The sequence below is a fragment of the Equus asinus genome, chromosome 23 (genome assembly GCF_041296235.1).
Source record: "Equus asinus isolate D_3611 breed Donkey chromosome 23, EquAss-T2T_v2, whole genome shotgun sequence".
Lineage (NCBI taxonomy): Eukaryota > Metazoa > Chordata > Mammalia > Perissodactyla > Equidae > Equus > Equus asinus.
This window is the reverse complement of record NC_091812.1, coordinates 12028093-12046412: the sequence shown is the minus strand read 5'-3', so window position 1 is coordinate 12046412 and position 18320 is coordinate 12028093. Positions and strand designations below refer to the sequence as shown.

General features: G+C 41.3%; 1 protein-coding gene across 1 annotated transcript; it reads left to right on the top strand.

The window, feature by feature from the left end:
- The first annotated feature begins 5839 nt into the window (after positions 1-5839).
- Positions 5840-15031, top strand: LOC139041708 (olfactory receptor 2AE1-like). Its single transcript, XM_070495803.1, has 2 exons — positions 5840-5907; positions 13502-15031. Exon 2 carries the CDS (start codon positions 13612-13614, stop codon positions 14452-14454), a length of 843 nt encoding a protein of 280 aa, XP_070351904.1. The 5' UTR covers positions 5840-5907; positions 13502-13611; the 3' UTR covers positions 14455-15031.
- Positions 15032-18320: the final 3289 nt, after the last annotated feature.

Sequence of the window (18320 nt, the reverse complement as noted above, 5' to 3'; positions counted from 1 at the left end):
TCCACTATTTCTTTATTGATTTTCTGTCTGGATTATCTGTCCATTGATGTGAGTGGGGTGTTGAGGTCCCCTACCATTATTGTGTTGTTTTTAACATCTTCCTTTAGGTCTGTTAATAGTTGCTTTATGAACCTTGGTGCTCCTATATTGGGTGCATAGATATTTATAAGTGTTATTTCTCCTTGATGAAGTGTCCTTTTGATCATTATATATTGTCCCCCTTTGTCTCTCTTTACCTGTCTTATTTTGAAACCCACTTTGTCTGATATAATAATTGCAACACCTGCTTTTTTTTTGCTTGCTAGTAGCTTGAAATATTATCCTCCACCCCTTGACTCTGAGCCCGTGTTTGTCCTTGGGGCTGAGGTGTGTTTCCTGGAGGCAACAAATTATTGGATCTTTTTCTTTAATCCATTTTGCCACTCTGTGTCTTTTTATTGGAGAGTTCAATCCGTTTACATTGAGAGTGATTATTGATGCATGTGGACTTAAAGCTGTCAATCTGTTGCTCATTATCTGGCTTTCCTGCTTTTCTCTTCCTGTGTGCTTTATCCTACCCATTTGATATGGCAATTTCTTAAGCTGGGTTTCATAGATTTTTCCTTATTTATGATTTGTGTCTCTGTTCTGTTTTTTAGTTTAGTGTCTACCCTGAAGTTTGTATTTAGAATCTCGTGTATAATATAGTCTATTCTCTGGTGGTCTCTTAGTTACTTGGCCTAGACTGATTTAGTCCCTTTGCTCTTCCCCTCCTAAATTATTATCTTCGTTTCTTATTCCAACTCGTGTTATGAGTTTGTAGTTAGAGTGATAAGATCCTCTTTGCTTTGGTAGTTTCCTTACCTTTATCCTAATGCTATAGTTGAATATTTGCTATCCTATTCTCGTTCTATTTATCTGTCTCGCTACTCTGTGGTTTGTGACCCCTTTCTCCATTTTTTCTTTTTTCAAGTATGAGAGCCTTCTTGAGGATTTCTTGTAGTGGAGGACTTTTGATTACAAATTCCCTTAACTTTTGTTTGACTGGAAAAGATTTAATTTCTTCCTCATATCTGAGGAATATTCTTGCTGGATAGAGTATTCTTGGCTGAAGATTTTTATCTTTTAAAGTTTTGAATATGTTACTCCATTCTCTCCTAGACTGTAAGGTTTCTGTAGAGAAACCCACTGAAAGTCTGACAGGAGTTCCTTTGTAGGTTATTTTCTTCTGTCTTGCTGCCCTGAGTATTCTTTCTTTGTCTTTCATTTTTGCCATTTGTACTACTATATGCCTTGCAGTAGGTCTGTTTACATTGACAATTCTAAGAGAATTGAAAGCTTCCTCTACACACATTTCTCCCTCAATCCCTACATTTGTGAAGTTCTCTTCTATAATTTCATTAAGCACACTTTCTGCTCCATTTTCCTTTTCCATGTTCTCGGGAATTCCTCTGATCCTTAAATACTTTCTCCTCATTGAATCCACTATCTCTTGGAGATTTTCCTCATTTTTTAAAATTCTTAGTTCTCTTTCTTCCTCTGTCTGGAGCCATTCAGCCTGTCTTTATTCGATTATGCTAATTGGCTCTTCTATGGTGTCTACCCAGGCATTCCAGGAATCCGTATTCCGTTTTATCTGGTCCATTGTGTTTTTCATCTCTAATAATTCTGTTTGATTCTTCTTTATAATTTCAATCTCTTTTGTGAAGCAACTCCAGAACTCGTTGGCTTGTTTCTCTTTCTCTCTACCCCATTGAGTTTTTTGATTATAGCTGCTCTGAACTCATTTTCACTTAAGTTACCTGTTTCCAAGTCCTCAGTACTTAATTCTGTGTTTTTATTGTTTTCCTTCTGGTCTAGAGCTTTTATAAGTTGCTGGATGGTAGAGGAGCAGTTTTTTCCCATGGTGGTAGAATTCGGTTGCAGTTACAGCCTGTTGCCACGAGATGGGGGTCGAGAGCTGCATGTTCTGAGCTCTCCGCCTTCGGGCAAGATGGTGGCGCCCAGCTCAGTTCGCCTGGGGGAGGGGCAGTTTTTCTCTCAGGCGGATCTGGATTCAGATCAGTTCTGGTCTCTGGTCTCCCGGGGCCCTAGGTATGTGGGGTCCCCGCACACGGAAGACTTCCCCCATCAGCAGGTTTCCACTGTACCACCAGCGGGAGTCCTGGATGATACCCCGGTTGTGCAGCCCCTCCCCCGCTCCTTCCCTCACTGGAGGCAGCAATCCCAGACTCTAGGGGAGGGAGCGAAGTTCTCTCCTACTGCCTTCCAGCTCCTCTGAGGCCAGCAGCAGGGTCTCTGTCCTCCATATTTTTGATACTGTAGGTCTCCAACGCCCTGGCATTAGGTTTATTTGCTGAAATTGAGTTTTTTTCCAGTCCTTTGTTGCAGTTTGGAGGGGAGACAGTCCCAGGTCAGCTCACCCCGCCGTCTTGCTCAGTCCACACCTGTAGTTTCTTTATTATTGACTTTTAAGTGTTCAGTATGTTTTCTATACGCAGGTCTCTTATGATACTTGTGATTCGCTTGGGTATTGTCCCATTCAGCAGGTTGTCTTCTCACCTTCTTGATACTCTCGTTTGAGACACACGTGTTTTTAATTTTGTTGAGGTCCAATTTATTTCTTTTCTATTTTATACTAGTGCTTTTGGTGTCATCCCTGGATAACGATTGCCTGACTCCAGGTCAGAAGTTGTGATCCCATGTGTTTTCCTGTAGGAGTTGTGTAGTTCTGCCTCCTATGTGGTGTTGGATCTCTGTGAGGTCATTTCTGGAAGTGCTGTGAGGAAGGAGTCTGACTTCCTCCTGCGCATGTGAATATCCAGTTGTCTCGATACCATTTGTTGAAAAATTATTCTTTTCCCTTTGAACTGTCTCATCTCTCATCAAAATCCAACTGACTGTAAACATGAACATTTATTTCTGGTCTTTCAGTTCTGTTCCATTATCTGTGTGTTTATTTTTCTGTCGGTACCACACTGTTTTCATTATTGCAGCTTCACAATGAGTTTTAAAGCAGGAAGCGTGAGCTCTCCATCCTGTTCTTCTTCTTTGAGGTTGCTTTGGCTCCTCTGGCTCCCTTGCATTTCTCTATGAATTTCGGGATTGGCTGGTCAGTTACTGCAAAAGAGGCTGCTGAGATTTTGCTCGAGGTTGCATTGACTCTGCAGTTCTCTCCATGCAGTATCACCATCTTCATAGTATAAAGTCTTCTGATCCATGAATATGGGCAGTCTTTTCATGTATTTTGGCCCTCTTTAATTGCTTTCAATAATGTTTTGGAGCATTTGTTGTACAAGCCTTGTACTTCTTAAGTTAGATTTATTACTAAGGATTTTATTGGTTTGGATGCTATTGTAAATTAACCTATTTTCTTACTTTCATTGTCAGTTTTTCATTGCTAGCATGGAGAAATAAAATTGACTTTTTAATTGAAATATTATATTAGTTTCAGGTGTAAAATATAATGATTCCATATATGTGCATATTCCCAAATCCTACCGCCATGAGTCAAGTTTGAATCCATCGCCTTGTTACTGAGCAAGGGCTTGCTGCCTGATGCGCATAGAAGCCAGGACTATGGCCTTGGCTTTAGAGAAAAGAAGAGCTTCATTGCAAGGTCGTCTCACAAGGTAACAGGGGGCAAATCTCTCCAATCTGTCTTCCCAATGCAGGTTTGGGGTCACATTTCAGCACTGGTGGACTAGCAAGCTGCTGCTGGGACCACGTGGGCTGCCGGGCTGGCCTTGACTTGGTAATCAAGCTAGTTGGGCTGCTGGAAGCCAGATTGTCCTTATTGAAGGGCTGCTTGCTTCCGGTGTCAGTGTTTCTGAGGATTCTTGTCTCTGGGGACCTCCTGGGGCCATGGGTTCCTGCCTGGCATGTGCACAGTGCTGTCTGTGCAATTGAGCACCAGGACTGATTAATCAACAACCTGTTTTAATGGAGAAAAACTAGTTTAAGATGGTCAGTGTTTTCTGTGCTGTTGCAACCTCATATAGCTACAAAATTTTTCTTCTTGTCTTGAGAATTTTTAACATTGACTCTCTTAGCAACTTTCCAGTAGACAATATAGTACTGCTAACTCTACTCACCATGATGCACGTTAAGTCCTCAGGACTTCTTCATTTTAGAACAGGGAATTTGTACCTTTTGACCCCCTTGCTCCCTTTGCCCACCCACTACCCCTTCCCCGTGGCAGCTGACAACCTGTTCTCTGCATCTATAGCTCAGACACGTGGGTTGCTTCTGTGTCTGGGCTCCTGTGAATCATGCTGCAGTGAACATGGGGGGCAGATGTCTGTCTGCAGGAATGTTTCTGTTTCCATTGTGTAAATACCCAGAAGTGGAATTACTGGATCATATGGTGGTTCTATTTTTAATCTTTGGAGGAACTTCCATACTGTTTTCCATGGTGGCTGCACCAACTTGTAGTTCCGTAGATTGGTGGTGGTTTTGGGTTTTTTTACTGATCTTGTATCCTGTCATCTTGCAGAAGTCGTTTATTCATTCCAATACTTTTTCTGTGTTTTCTCTGATTTCCTATATACATGGCCATGTCATTTGCAAATAGAGAGAGTTTTACTTCACTCCGTCCAATCTGGATGCCTTTTATTTCATTTTCTTGCCTATCTGACATGGCTAAAACCTCCCGTAAATGTAAAATAGAATTGATGGGAGTGGCCCTTGCTCACCTTGTCCTGACGTCAGGGACGAGGCTTCCAGTCTCTCCCGTGAAGTATGATGCATGTGAGCTCTGTCTTGTTCACAGATGCCCTTTCCAAGGCTCAGGGAGCTGCCTTGTGTTTCTAGTGTCCTGAGTGTTTTGATCACAAAGGGCGTTGGATTTTGTCCAATGGCTTTTCTGCATTTAGTGGGAATCAGCTTTCCCAGCAGCTTTCAAACCATGAAATCATCTTCCCTTCCCTCTCCCTCCATCTCTCTCCCTCACACAAACACACAGACCTCTCTGGAAGCAAATCAGAATCCACCCAGCAAATCCTTGCTAAAAGTTGTCGAAGGAGTCATCTAGACCTCTTGCTCCCGGTTATCCTTGCCTGGCTGCTGCGTAGCTAGGGGTGGCCCCCACTCCACACAAGTGATGGCAGAAATTCACATGCTCCTGATGATTTGCGAGGGTGCTGACTCCCTCTGGCATGCACACACCATCATTTTTCTTCTCTTGACTGACTGTAGAGTGGAAGCATTTAGCACGAAAGGAGAGGACCATGCAGGAAGGAGCATGTATCAAGTGCGAGTGCTAAAGGGTCACAATAGACAGATAACATGTTGACTTCCCCAAGAAGTGTGTTAAAGGAAATGTGACATATTCTCGACAGCCCTTTCTGGCATGGAAGTCCGCGTTCTGCAAATACTGCTTTGGGTTTATTTCCTGAGGCCTCATATATTGCTTTTGTCTTGCAGGAGTTTGGTTGCTGACCATGTTGTCGAACGGCCCTCAGGAGGGTGAGCTTTCTGTTCCTCAGTTTGGCCTGTTGCAAGTAAGGGGCCTTGGGGTCCTTTGTGTGTCTTCAGCTAGGAAAGGGTCACCTGGGCTTTCCCCAGAATTCCCTGGCGGTGCTGGGAGCGCTTGACATGCAGTACAAGGTCTGGATTAGACAAACGCTTCATCTGCAAACTTCCTATGGTGCTGAGTTTCTAAAGCCCTCGAATGACATGGATTCTGAAATGGAAAAGTGAAGGACAAAGGGACTTCAGCAATGTGGTTGCCAGGCTTCTCCTGAAAACAAGCAACAGGATACACACCCACGCACATACACAGATGTGTGTATATGTATGTGGAGAGAGAGACTGACTTTAATATACTGGCCTGTGTGAGCATGTGGGCTGGCGAGTCCACAGTCTGCAGGCCAGGCTTACAGACTAGAAGCTGTGGCAAGTTAGGTCTTGCTGAAGGTGCATATGAAGGTGAGGCTGACCCCCTGACCAGGTGATTGTAAGGCTCAGCTGTGTGTTGCTGCTACGGTCACTTTACTCACTTTATTGGGTGAAGTGAGCCCCAACACAGCTGGCTGAAAGGTCTAATAGCACATACCTGCTGTTGTTTTGCTATAAAGTCAGTCAGGCCCCAGTGTGGCTGGTTGCTAGTGTCACGGCCTCGCATTTTCTTTGGGTCTTTGGTCTGCGGGGCTGTTGTTAGCTCTCTCAGGAGCTCAACCTTGTGACGCCAGACTCAGGGATGGGAGCACACAATCATTTCAGGTGTTGGAAGGTGGGCAGATTCCCTATTTGTTGTATAAGAAGGCCAACAGCACAAGCCTGCTGCACTTGAGAAGTCTCACCACCCCACTGTGGGACCATAAACCCCATCAACACAGGCCCACCCTGTGTACATGCCCTGCTCTGCTGAAGCAGACCTGCTTATCTTGCTGTAGAGGTCCAGAACACACCAGCTACACAGCCCGACAAGTTCCCTGTTGGCTGGCTAGTGGGTGGGGTGAGTCCCTAGGGCAGGGCGCCTTCCCTGGATGAGCTGGATTAAATCACTGCTCTAGTGGGCAGGCTAAACCCCTCAGCTAACAGGCCATGGGAAGAAATACAATTGCATCTGCCACTGTCTGTCTCAGAGGCCTGTATTATGTCACAATAATGGCTCCGACCAGTGTTCACTCCCTGGGGTGGTGATCCCAATCACCTTCTGCCTCTCTGAGATGTGCTCAGAGCTTATCCAGTGAGTCTTTTTTTTAATCAAAGGACTATGCACCTTTCTTTCTGGTGATTTTGTTTGGTTTTTAGAATGGGTGAATTTCTGCATGGGTCCCTTGAAAGCAGGCTTTTCTTTCTCTTCTCTTCAATAGGTTTTCTGGGGGGTATTCTCCTTTGGGTTTAATAACCAGCAAAGCCAGGTACTTGTCTTTGGTTGTGCTGAATTTGAAGGTTGCTTATTATGACATCACTCTCCCCCTCAGATCCCCTGCTCCTCCAGGAAAAGCTTCATACCTTAAAATGTCTCTGGCTTGAAGCACCATGGCAAGAATGTGACTCTTTCCTCAGCAGGAACGTATCTCTGCCTCTTACAACTCAGTCAGTGTTGTTCTTTGTTGTCGGGGTTCATTTTATACAGTCTCCAGTTCTCACTCAGAGGTAATCATTCCACAGGGGTAAATTTGTTGTGTCCATCAGAGAAGGTCAGTTCAGAGTCCTATGTTACCACCTTCCCAGCAATCCTCTTGTCATTGATTTTTGACTGTTTTGTTATCACGTGTCTTGGAGAGGGTCCTTTTGTGTTGAGATAATTGAGTGTTCTACTTGCACAATGGATTTGTATATTCAGTTCCTTCCCCAGGTTTGGGAAGTTCTCAGCTACCATTTCTTTAAATAAGCTCTCTACTCCCTTCTCTCTCTCTCCTCCTTCTGTGATATCCATTACCCTTATGTTGTCATTTCTAAAGGAGTCAGATAGTTCTTGTAGAATTTCTACATTTTAAAAAGTGTTAGCTGTCTCTCCTCTTCTACCTGCCCAATTTATAGCTATCTTCAAGCTCCTAATTCTCTCTTCCACATGACATGCTCTTTTTACAATGTTTTCCAATGCATTCTTCATCTCATTCATCGAGTTCTTCACCTCCAGAATTTTTGCTTAGTTCTTCTTGAAAGTTTTGATCTCTTTGGAGATTGAAGTATTCCTTCTGTTCATTGATTTCATTCCTGAGGTCATGAAACCATCTTTCTGAGTTTTCTTGAAGTTCACTGAGTTTCTTCATGATAGCTATTTTGAATTTTTTGTCCATTAGATCAGAATCTCCCATGACTTTATGTTTGGTTTTTGGAGGATTGTTTTCTGTAGCAAATACGTTTTTTATTTAGGTACAGTTTTGTTTTGTTTCAAACTTTTCAATTGCTTAGAGATTAGAAGCCTTTTTTTGTTTTCAGTAGGTGTCATTATAGTAATTGTTTTTGATTTCTCTTACCTGAGCTGTGTCTGGCTATATTTGTGGATCTGCAAGTTCTATCCTCCAGCTCCTCTATTTTGTGTCACATGGATACTCTCTTTGTTGCTGCCTGCCCTTCTGGGGCCCACTGATGGCTTTTTATTGCTTGCATTTCTGTGGTTGCTGGCTTTGCTCTCAGGACATGGAAATGGTCAATGTAAAGCCACATCTGAGATCTACTGAGTGGGAAGCTCCAGCACAGCTGTGGGGATTGGGGTTGGGGAGGTGGTGAGGGAGACTTGTACAAGCAGCACTGTCTCAGCTGTTGCCTGTTACCCTTTGGTCCCAGGAAACACTGCTGTTGGGAAGTGGGAGTGCTGTGCACACCTGGTGCCACCAGGCTCTGAGCTGAGGACAGGGGTTTGGGATCATGGGACTCCACCTTTGTAGCTCCTCTGCTTCCTGTAGCCACAGGTGTCACTGCCCCTGCCTGGCTGCAGTCACATGTACACCTCTGCTGAAGACCACTGTGTCCTCTGGGATCAGGGGTGGCTGGCTCATCTGCCATGGCTGGGGATCCAGGATCCTGGGTGCTGCCTCCACTGCTCCCTCATTTAGGCTTTTCTATGTGCTCCAATTCACTTTCTTTGCATGTACTGATGTGTAGATCTTTCCATCACCCTGGTGTTTGGTGCAATTTAGCTTTTGTTGAGTTTTGAATGTTTTAATCATTGTAGATTGAAGAGCAGAGACTCAAGGATCCTCTCACACCACCATGATGATGATGTCTTCTAATTACTACAAATTCTTAACCCCATATGATATACAATGTTTATTTATTAGTTTTACCAGTAAGTTCCATGGGGGGAGAGACCATGGTTGCTTGTTAATCACCATATACCATGCTACCCAATACGACATTCGGGACATAGCAGAAGCTCATCAAATATTTGTCAAATAAATTACTGAATTATATAAATGCCACCATTGTCTTAACCACAGAGATATTATATTCTGGTGAGAAGAAGAGCACCAGGTAAAAGCACTAGAGAGCAGGTTTTGAAGAGAGTGATGATACATTGACCTACACCAAGAATAAACAAGATAAGATCAGTGAAACAAGACATTTTAGCAACTGAGTTGAGTTAGAGAAACAAGGAATAGCTCAACATATAATGGAGAGAAAGAGCAGTGTATGACAACGAGATGGGAGTAAATATGAAGGAGATGTAGGGACATGCTATTTTCTTCTTTGATATCTGTATCTGAAGTCTTTTGACATGTTATATTAATGTTGAATATGAAATTGGAGTATGACCAAGAGCTAGAGTGGGAAACACTACTGGCAATTGCCTGTCTCTATTCCTTGACTTCTGTTCTATGATATTGCACGTGGCAGAACCCCCAAAAGTGTCCTATGAGCAAAGGAGACTAGATTTTTTGCAGTCTGTCTTCTCAAAAGGGTTGGATAGAAAGGAGCTAGAAAGATCTGTGTTTCAAGATGAAAAACAAGCCAGAGACTCTAGGAATTGTTTCTCTCCATGCTTAATTGGCCCTTGGAGAAGTCATTCCCATGTTACCATCAGAGTGATGCTCCTTGAAATATCTCATGCCCTGATACCTCCCAACGAACTCCAAGAAAGCCCTTTGGGAGTGCTTATCTCAATGCACACAGGGAGTGTAATTGGCATCTTGAGGTAATGCTCTCCAGAAGAGACTCAGGATGTGTCCTCTGGGTTGAATCCCTGATGCCATACATTGAGTGCCCTTGATTTGCCTCAGCTGACATAATAGGGTCTCTATGTTAGAAGGCTGTTTTATTTCTCACAGATGTTTGCTTCTTTTCCCTCATGTTTAGCTCATTCGGTCCAAGTCTCTTCTCATTTTTACTGCTATGATTCCTGCTGAGGAAAGATTCATGCAGTCAAGAAGGGGATTCTACTAAAAAATACCAGTGCCAGAGGCAAATTCTTGTTTTATTTGGTAGGAAAGGAGGTGTAAAGCTAAGAAGAGAGTGCCTTGAGTGATCCAAAATAGCAGAAACTCCAAAACAGATTTTCTTTTGGCTCTGGACCTATTGATGATTAAGCGGGTATTAAATGAACCTTCTTAATCTGGTAACATTAATGGAAATTCTTTTTGCCCAAGCTCTTGTTGTCCTTTTGGATGGAGAGGTACCTGAAATATATATTTAGAGGCAGATGAAGGATATTCATTATTCAAAGGCCCACCTATTACAAGTTCAATAGGTTCAGTTACTTAATCTGTCCTGATGTGTGCTGATGGAGTTCAAAATCTGAGCCCAGATTGCAAGAGCATTACTACGGATGCTATTGTTCCTGATGATGCTCTGTCACTAGGATAATTAGTGTAGACAACGATGACTGTGTAGGACATGGTGTTCTATGCCATTCTACCAGTAAATGCAGATTACCAGGGTTAGAGAAGAAACTCTGATGAGCACCTCAGAAAAGACTTGTTTGGATGATCAGTAGCCAATGTTTGAGTTAGTGTGGATCTATGCTGCCCTCGCCATTTCACTTCTATACTTGTTCTCTCCACAATTCTCTGCAGCAGAAATTCCAGGTAAGATAATTTTGGGCTCGAGGTGTTCAGGAAACCTTCACTATAAACTAGGGCAACCTCTGGCATTGTTAGCTTATTCCCTCATCCCTAAAGTCAGAGGGTGATATTGGTCAGTCTGTGAGGAAAGCTGGCTGAGAAAGCAGAGAAAAAAGTCAACTGAGAGTCACAAATCAGAATGGGAAATTATTAGGAAAGTTGTCTAAGGGAGGCAGAGAGACAGGACTCAGATAATGAGAAAACCAATGCTATGGACATTTAAAAGGTGGAAATTAATGAGGAAAGAGATAGAGACGTAGATGAATACTTTAATACAAGGGAAATATATGGATGGCTTGATAGGATTGGAGTGACCAGGGGGAACATGGGATATTGGGCCCTTCATTCACAAGAAGCTGAGTTTGAAATAACAGTACGAGGAGACAGCCAAAAAGATGACCCTAGGCTGCATTAATTGGAGAGAGATAATATATGTGACCTCTTTCTTACTGGTCAATTTATCCTTTGGAGAAAACATTCAGTTCTGACTTCTTTGCTCTAAATGGTAAGCAGATAATGTGGAAAGCAAGAAGATCTAGGAGATGTTTAGGAAAAAAATACAAAGAGGTATTGGGTCGATATTTTGGAGATTAATTTAGATTATCAATTTTTCAAGTTGGGCTTCACCATGGAGATGAAGCACTCATTCTGATCAGCATTCCTGTGAGAATGAGATAAAGGGCCAAGTGGGAATGTGATTGACTAAATGTTATAGAATTTGGTTGATTAAATGTTATAATCTTAATTTGATCAGCCTGATCCATAATTTAAAGAGACTCAGGTCTACTGAGGACATATCTCTTGTTTGTTTTCAGGTATATAACAATGGTGGTTTTGTTATTTGTCAACATGGCACCCGTATATATCTCATAAACCATACTTAATCTCCAAATAAAGAGCATACCAAGTTCTCCTTCCATATAACATAGTGCGACTACCCCACATACAATCAAAAACTTGTTAACATTTTCCCAAGAAAAGGATATAAATCACACCAACCCTTTCCACTTAAGAAGATACCAAATCACTTCCTTGTCTTGGTTGAAATTCATTCTACTTCTGTCTGGTTCCTACTCCCCTTTTTATGTCTTATGACTGATATACTTAGATATGAACCTAACTACATTAATATACCATACGTTAGAAAGGGGATATGTGAGGGGAAAAACTCAAACAATTCAGTTAATTATATTTAGAAAATATTCATAAAAAAGAAAGAAGAAATACCTGTTACTACTACAGTTTTTGTTTCTGAAGCTGCTTACATAGTCATGTCTGGTGTATATAACAGTCTTCTTTCACACCATTCCATATTTCCTTTGTCTGCATTTCATCATGTTTCCTTTTCTGGTGGGATGACCCAAACATTCATTCCTGAAGGATCTGGGTCATTACCAGTCCTGTGTGAATTGGGTTTTCATAGTTTTCCACTGACTTTCATCACAGGGCATTTGAGTACAGAGGTGCCCCCTAGAAAATCTGCTGCCTTCCAGATATGCTTTTCCTCATCCCCATGGTGTAGTAGAAACTCAGCAACCCCTTGCTAGTCAGGATCAGCCATGCAAGGCAGTGTATAGTAACTTCCTTTGCTTGTTGATTCAGTGATAGGAGGAGTCCATGTTGCTGAGCCCATGTGTGGCCTTCATCCTGGTTTCTGTGGCTACTCTGTTTGTGAGGCCATTATCATGAACGAGAGTGACTGAGCAAGAGTGTAACTGACTTCCACAGAATGGGTTAGCACATGGATAGGATGTCTCATTCTGTGGAGAGCAGGAATGGATATTTCTTCCTTGTTTTTATATGACTATTTCACATGTTTTTGGTTCTATGTGGGATAGTGATATCATGTTAGGTAAAAGGATGACTGTTGTGTTTATTTTGGGATGAAGTGTGGCTTAAGGAGATGTGCATCTGTGCCAGATTGACAGGAGATGGACTCTGGTGGTTTCGTAATGTGTCAACTTGGCTAGGATGGACTACATTTCCCAGAATTCCCATTTTTTGTGTTTCTGGTTAAGGTGGGTCACAGGAGAGACTGTCCCAGAGCCTTAGAGGCAGAAGAGAAGCAGCCATTTTGTAGTGTACAGAGATGGCATCTGACCTGCTGATTCTCCTCTTCCGTGCGAAGCAGCAGGTGGGCCTGCAATTGTTCTGCCTTCCCCTGGATCCTCCTTTAGCGCCTCTGACTTCCAGGCCAGGTGTGTGTGTTTAGGCTCCTGAATATGGGCCTCAGCTTCTGTAAGACAATCACACCACCAATTCCAGTGGCAACAAGAACAGGCATGGCTTTCAGTCTGCCCTGTTGGGGTTATATCTCATTCTTGTGGGTTCCAGCAGGCCCTTGATCTGCCACACTTTATATCCACTTTATAGCTTCCTGACTGCTTGTGCCATGGACTTGAAGTTCCAGCATCAGACACAAGGGTGACAGCCTTATATAGACCGCTTAAGCAGCTTTCACTATTGCATAATGCAAAATTTCTGTACAATCCCATTAAATACATACATATGTATATATGTATATATACATATGTATGTATAAAACTCTCAGTGGTTCAGCTTCTCTGGATAAACTCTGACATAAGTAAGAAAGCATATATGTGTACTTTGTATATATATATACATATATAATATATATTATACTAAATATAATTTAGTTTAGTAAACATTTAGTCTCTCTCTATAAAGCATATATATATATATATATATACTTATAAAAAGTATATATGTGTGTGTGTGTATTTCTTTCTTAATGAGGAGAGGCTCTTGTTTGATTTTTGGCACTTAGAGGTTAGAAATTCCGGAATTTCTAAGTGTCATGTTTGTGAAGAAAGATTTGACATTCTCATTTTAAAGGGCTATTTCAGGAATTTGGGCTATTGAATCACTAGAAATAGAAAAAAAATGTCTTCAAAAATTGTGTGGTAAATCAAAAGGTCTTATTGTAAGGTGTGCTGAACTCCACTATTTCTGATATCAAAATTCTTCTCCACTTCCTGTTTCCCCAGGGACAGAGAAAGGGGAGATACGGCAGAGGAATCAGACCTCTCCAGTAGACTTCATCCTTGAAGGGCTCTTTGATGACTCCCTCACTCACCTCTTTCTTTTCATCTTGACCATGGTGGTCTTCCTGATTGTGGCAAGTGACAACATCCTCACCATTCTCCTCATATTTGCAGATTCCCAGCTTCATACACCCATGTACTTCCTGCTCAGCCAACTCTCCCTCATGGATCGGATGCATGTCTCCACAACCATCCCCAAGATGGCTACCAACTACCTATCTGGCAAGAAGTCCATCTCCTTTGTGGGCTGTGCCACCCAGCACTTCCTCTATTTGTCTGTGGGTGGTGCTGAGTGTCTTCTCCTAGCTCTGATGTCCTATGACCGCTATGTTGCCATTTGTCATCCACTGCATTACACTGTTCTCATGAACAGAAAGGTGGGACTTATGATGGCTCTTGTGTCATGGTTGGGAGCATCCATAAACTCCCTAATTCACACGGTGATCTTGACGCAGTTCCCTCTCTGTGGGCCTCAAAAAACCCACCACTTCTACTGTGAGTTTCCAGCTGTTGTGAAGTTGGTACGTGGAGACATCACTGTCTATGAGACCACAGTGCACATCAGCAGCATCAACCTTCTCCTCCTCCCCATCTTTCTGGTTTCTACATCCTATGCCTTCATCCTCCACAGTGTCATTCAGATTCGTTCAGCTGGGAGTAAGAGAAATGCCTTTGCCACTTGTAGCTCTCACCTCACTGTGGTTTCCCTCTGGTTTGGTGCCTGCATGTTCTCATATATGAGGCCCAGGTCCCAGCGTACCCCGTTGCAAGACAAAGTTGGTTCTGTGTTCTATAGCATCATTACTCCCACACTGAATCCTTTGATTTATGCTCTCTGGAACAAGGATGTAGCTAAGGCTCTGAGGAGAGTGCTGGGGAGAGATGTTATCACTTAAAGACAACAATTACAGTTGTCCTGAGTATAAGAGTAGAATGGCATAAGCTCCTCAAAATGATTGGGTAAAACCTTAAGAGTTTTCAAGGGTCCAGGTCTCTGATCACTACTGCAAAAGTGATGTAGTCAACATGCAATTCCAGTATTCTGACTTGGTCTCAGCCGTCTAGGCAGCTTAGAGTACTATCTTAGTCCATTTGGGGCACAATAACAAAAATACCACAGAGTAGCTGGCTTAGACAACAACCATTCATTTCTCACATTTCTGGAGACCGAGAAGTCTGTGATCAAGCTTTGAAAGTGCTACACCCTCTTTCATTTCCTTTTGATCTCTTTATATGTAACCCTGCCAAACCATGCTTCCCTGAATTCCCTATCCAAAGCAGCACTCTCCAATTTCTGTCCCCTGCTTCCACTTTGTTACACTACTATCATGATGTTCCACAATATTGTTGTATTTTATTTATTGTCTGTTTTATTAGAATGTAAGCTCCCTGAAGGGATGGACTTTACTTTGTGTACTATTGTCTCACCAGAGCCAAGATAAGGCCTGACACGAAATAAATGCTCAAAAATGATTTGTTGCTTGGATTAATAAATGAAAGGGACCTAGATCATTTTACTATCCCACGTGACATTCATGACATTTAATTCAGATAGGGGAGGGGACTATGAAAGTGAATAATACAGTGGATGGCTTCGTAAGACTCATTTGTCTCAGATAGCTGGATATTAATTCCACATTAGTGCAGAGGGCTGATATCTAAGTGAACTCTCCTGGAGCCTCGTGGTCTGAGGGATGCCAAAATGAGGGACAAAATTCTATATCTTTCTTCCCTCACTAGTTAAAAACGTCATGAATCCCTGGGACCCTCCTCAGAAGAATAACACTTAAAGTTTGCGAGATTAGTTATCTTCTCTTTCATGAGTAGGTATTTTCCCTTTGAGAAAGAGCTTTTTGGCATTCTGAGATATGGCGAGCCACCCATCAGGAGTTGGGTGTCATCTTACCCACCTAGCCCTAAGGTTGGATGTACCCTGTAACACTCCAATATCAAATAGAATGAAGTTTTACAGAAACTGTGCCTGTGCTGTTTCTGAAGGCACAATGGTGTTGCATAAACAGCCAGCTCACAATCCAAGTTACACACAGGTGGTTGTTCCTCTGCTACCTCTCTCTAGACGTGCAACCATGGCCTTGTAAGGACTCTTATAAGATTATCTGAGAATTAAATAATCTAAGCCAAGTTTATGGATCATTATTCATGTAATGCTAGCATCTGTCAAATGCAAATAATACAGTGTTACATGGGCTCCCCTTGAAAAAGAGATGTAACAATGTATTATTGTAACCATCCTTTATATATTCCAGATGGTATCTCCTTATCAGATAGATGGTTTACAAATACTTTATCTCAGTCCATGCATTACCTTTTCACTCTTTGATTGTGTCCTTTGAGGAACAAAGCTTTTAAAATCTTGATGTAGTCCATCCAATTTATCTATTTTTAGTTTTGTTGTCTGTACATTTTGTGTCCTTCCAAGAAGTCATTGGTAAATCCAATGTCATGAAGCTTCTCCTCTACGTTTTCTTCTAAGAGTTTTATAGTTTTAGCTCTTATATTAGATTTTGATACATTTTCAGTTAACTTTTATATCCATATTGTGTAAGGTAACAGCCCAACATCATTCCATTTACAGTAGCAATTCGAAGGAATAAAATACTTAGGAATTAACTTAACTAAGGACTGATAGAGTTGTACACTGAAAAATATAAAACTCTGCTGCAAAAAATTAAAGAGGCATAAATAGATGAAAAGTTATCCTGGGTTCACGGATTGCAATTCTTACTATTGTTAAGATGTCCATATGACCCAAAGTGACCTACAGATTTAATGCAATGTCTATCAATATCCCAATGGCATTTTATTCAGAAATAGAAAAACCTATCCTGAAATTCATGTGGAAACAAGAAACCTCAAATAGCCAAAATAATCCTGAAAAAAATAAAACTGGAGGACTCATACTTCCTGATTTCAAAACTTAATATAGAGCTACAGTAATCAAAATAGTGTGGTCCTGCTATAAAACCAGGCATGTGACCACTATAATTGAATAGAGAGCCCTGAAATAAAGTTTCATACGTATGGTCAAATCATTTTCCCCAAGGATGCCAAGATCATTCAATAGGGATATGACAGTGTTTTCAATAAATGGGCTGGGAAAACTGGATATGCAAAAGAATGAAGTTAGGCCTTTACCTTACATCATAAACAAAAATTAATTGAAAATGTATCAAAAACTTAAATGTAAGTCCTAAATGTATAAAGCTCTTAGTATAAACCATATGGGAATAGGTTTAGGACATTGTATTCGCCCAGTGATTTCTTGGATATGATAGAAGAACACAGGGAACAAAAGTATAAATGGATAAATCGGACTACATCAAAATTTAAAAGTTCTGTTCAGGACACTGTAAAATAAGCAGAGTGAAAAGGCAACGTATGGAATGAGATAAAATATTTGTAAACCATCTATCTGATAAGGGTTGATACCCAGAATACATAAAGAATGGCTACAACTCAACAGCAACAATAAAAGAACTCCATTAAAATATGAGCAAGGAATGTAAATAGACATTTCTCCAAACAAGGTGTGCAAATGGCCAAGAATCACATGAAAAGATGCTCAACATCACTAATCATTAGGGATATGGTTAGGAAAAATAGACTCAAATTGGATTAAAGACTTGAAAGTAAGATCTGAAACCATAAAGCATTTAGAAGAAAACATAGAGGGTAAGCTCCTGGACATTGGTCTTGGCAATGAATTTTTGGATTTGACAACAAACACACAAGCAAAAACAAAAGCAAAAATAAACAAGTGGGACTTCATCAAACTAAAATGCTTCTGCACAGCATAAAGAACCATCCACAAGATGAGAAGGCCACTTACAAAATGGGAGAAAATATTCGCAAATCATATATCTGATAAGTAGTTAATATCAAAGATATATAAAGAACTCATACAACTCAGTGGCAAAAACCCCCAAACTATCAGATTAAAAAATGGGCAGAGGATCTGAGTAGACATATTTCCAAAGAAGGCACACAGATGTCAACAGGCAAGTGAAAAGATGCTCATCACCAGTAATCACCAGGGAAATGCAAAGCAAAACCACGATGAGACACCACCTCACGCCTGTCAAGAATGGTTGTTATTATAACGACAAGAAATAACAAGTTTTGGAGAGGATTTGGAGAAAGGGAACCCTTGTGCACTGTTGGTGGGGATGTAAATTGGTACAGCCACTATTGAAAACAGAATGGAGATTCCTCAAAAAATTAAAAATAGAAATATCATATGATCCAGCAATTCCACTGCTGGGTATATATCCAAAAGAAGTGAAATCACTATCTAGAAGATATCTGCACTCCCACGTTCATTGTAGCATTATTCACAACAGCCAAGACATGGAAACAACTTAAGTGTGTATATATGAATGGATGGATAGAGAAAATTTGGTGTATACATATACAACAGACTATTAGCCAGCCATAAAAAGGAAAGAAATCGTGACATTTGTGACACCATGGATGGACCTTAAGGGCATTATTTTAAGTGAAATAATAAGAGAAAGAAAGACAAATACTGTATGATTTCACTTATATGTGGAATCTAAAGAAACTGAACTCAAAGATACAGAGAACAGAATGGTGGTTGCCAGAGTTTGGGGTTGGGGTTGGGGAATTGGGTGAAGGTGGTCAAAAGGTAAAAACTTCCAGTTGTAGAATGAATAAGTTTTGGGGATGTGTGTACAGCATGGCGACAGTAGTTACAAATACCATATTGTATATTTGAAAGTTG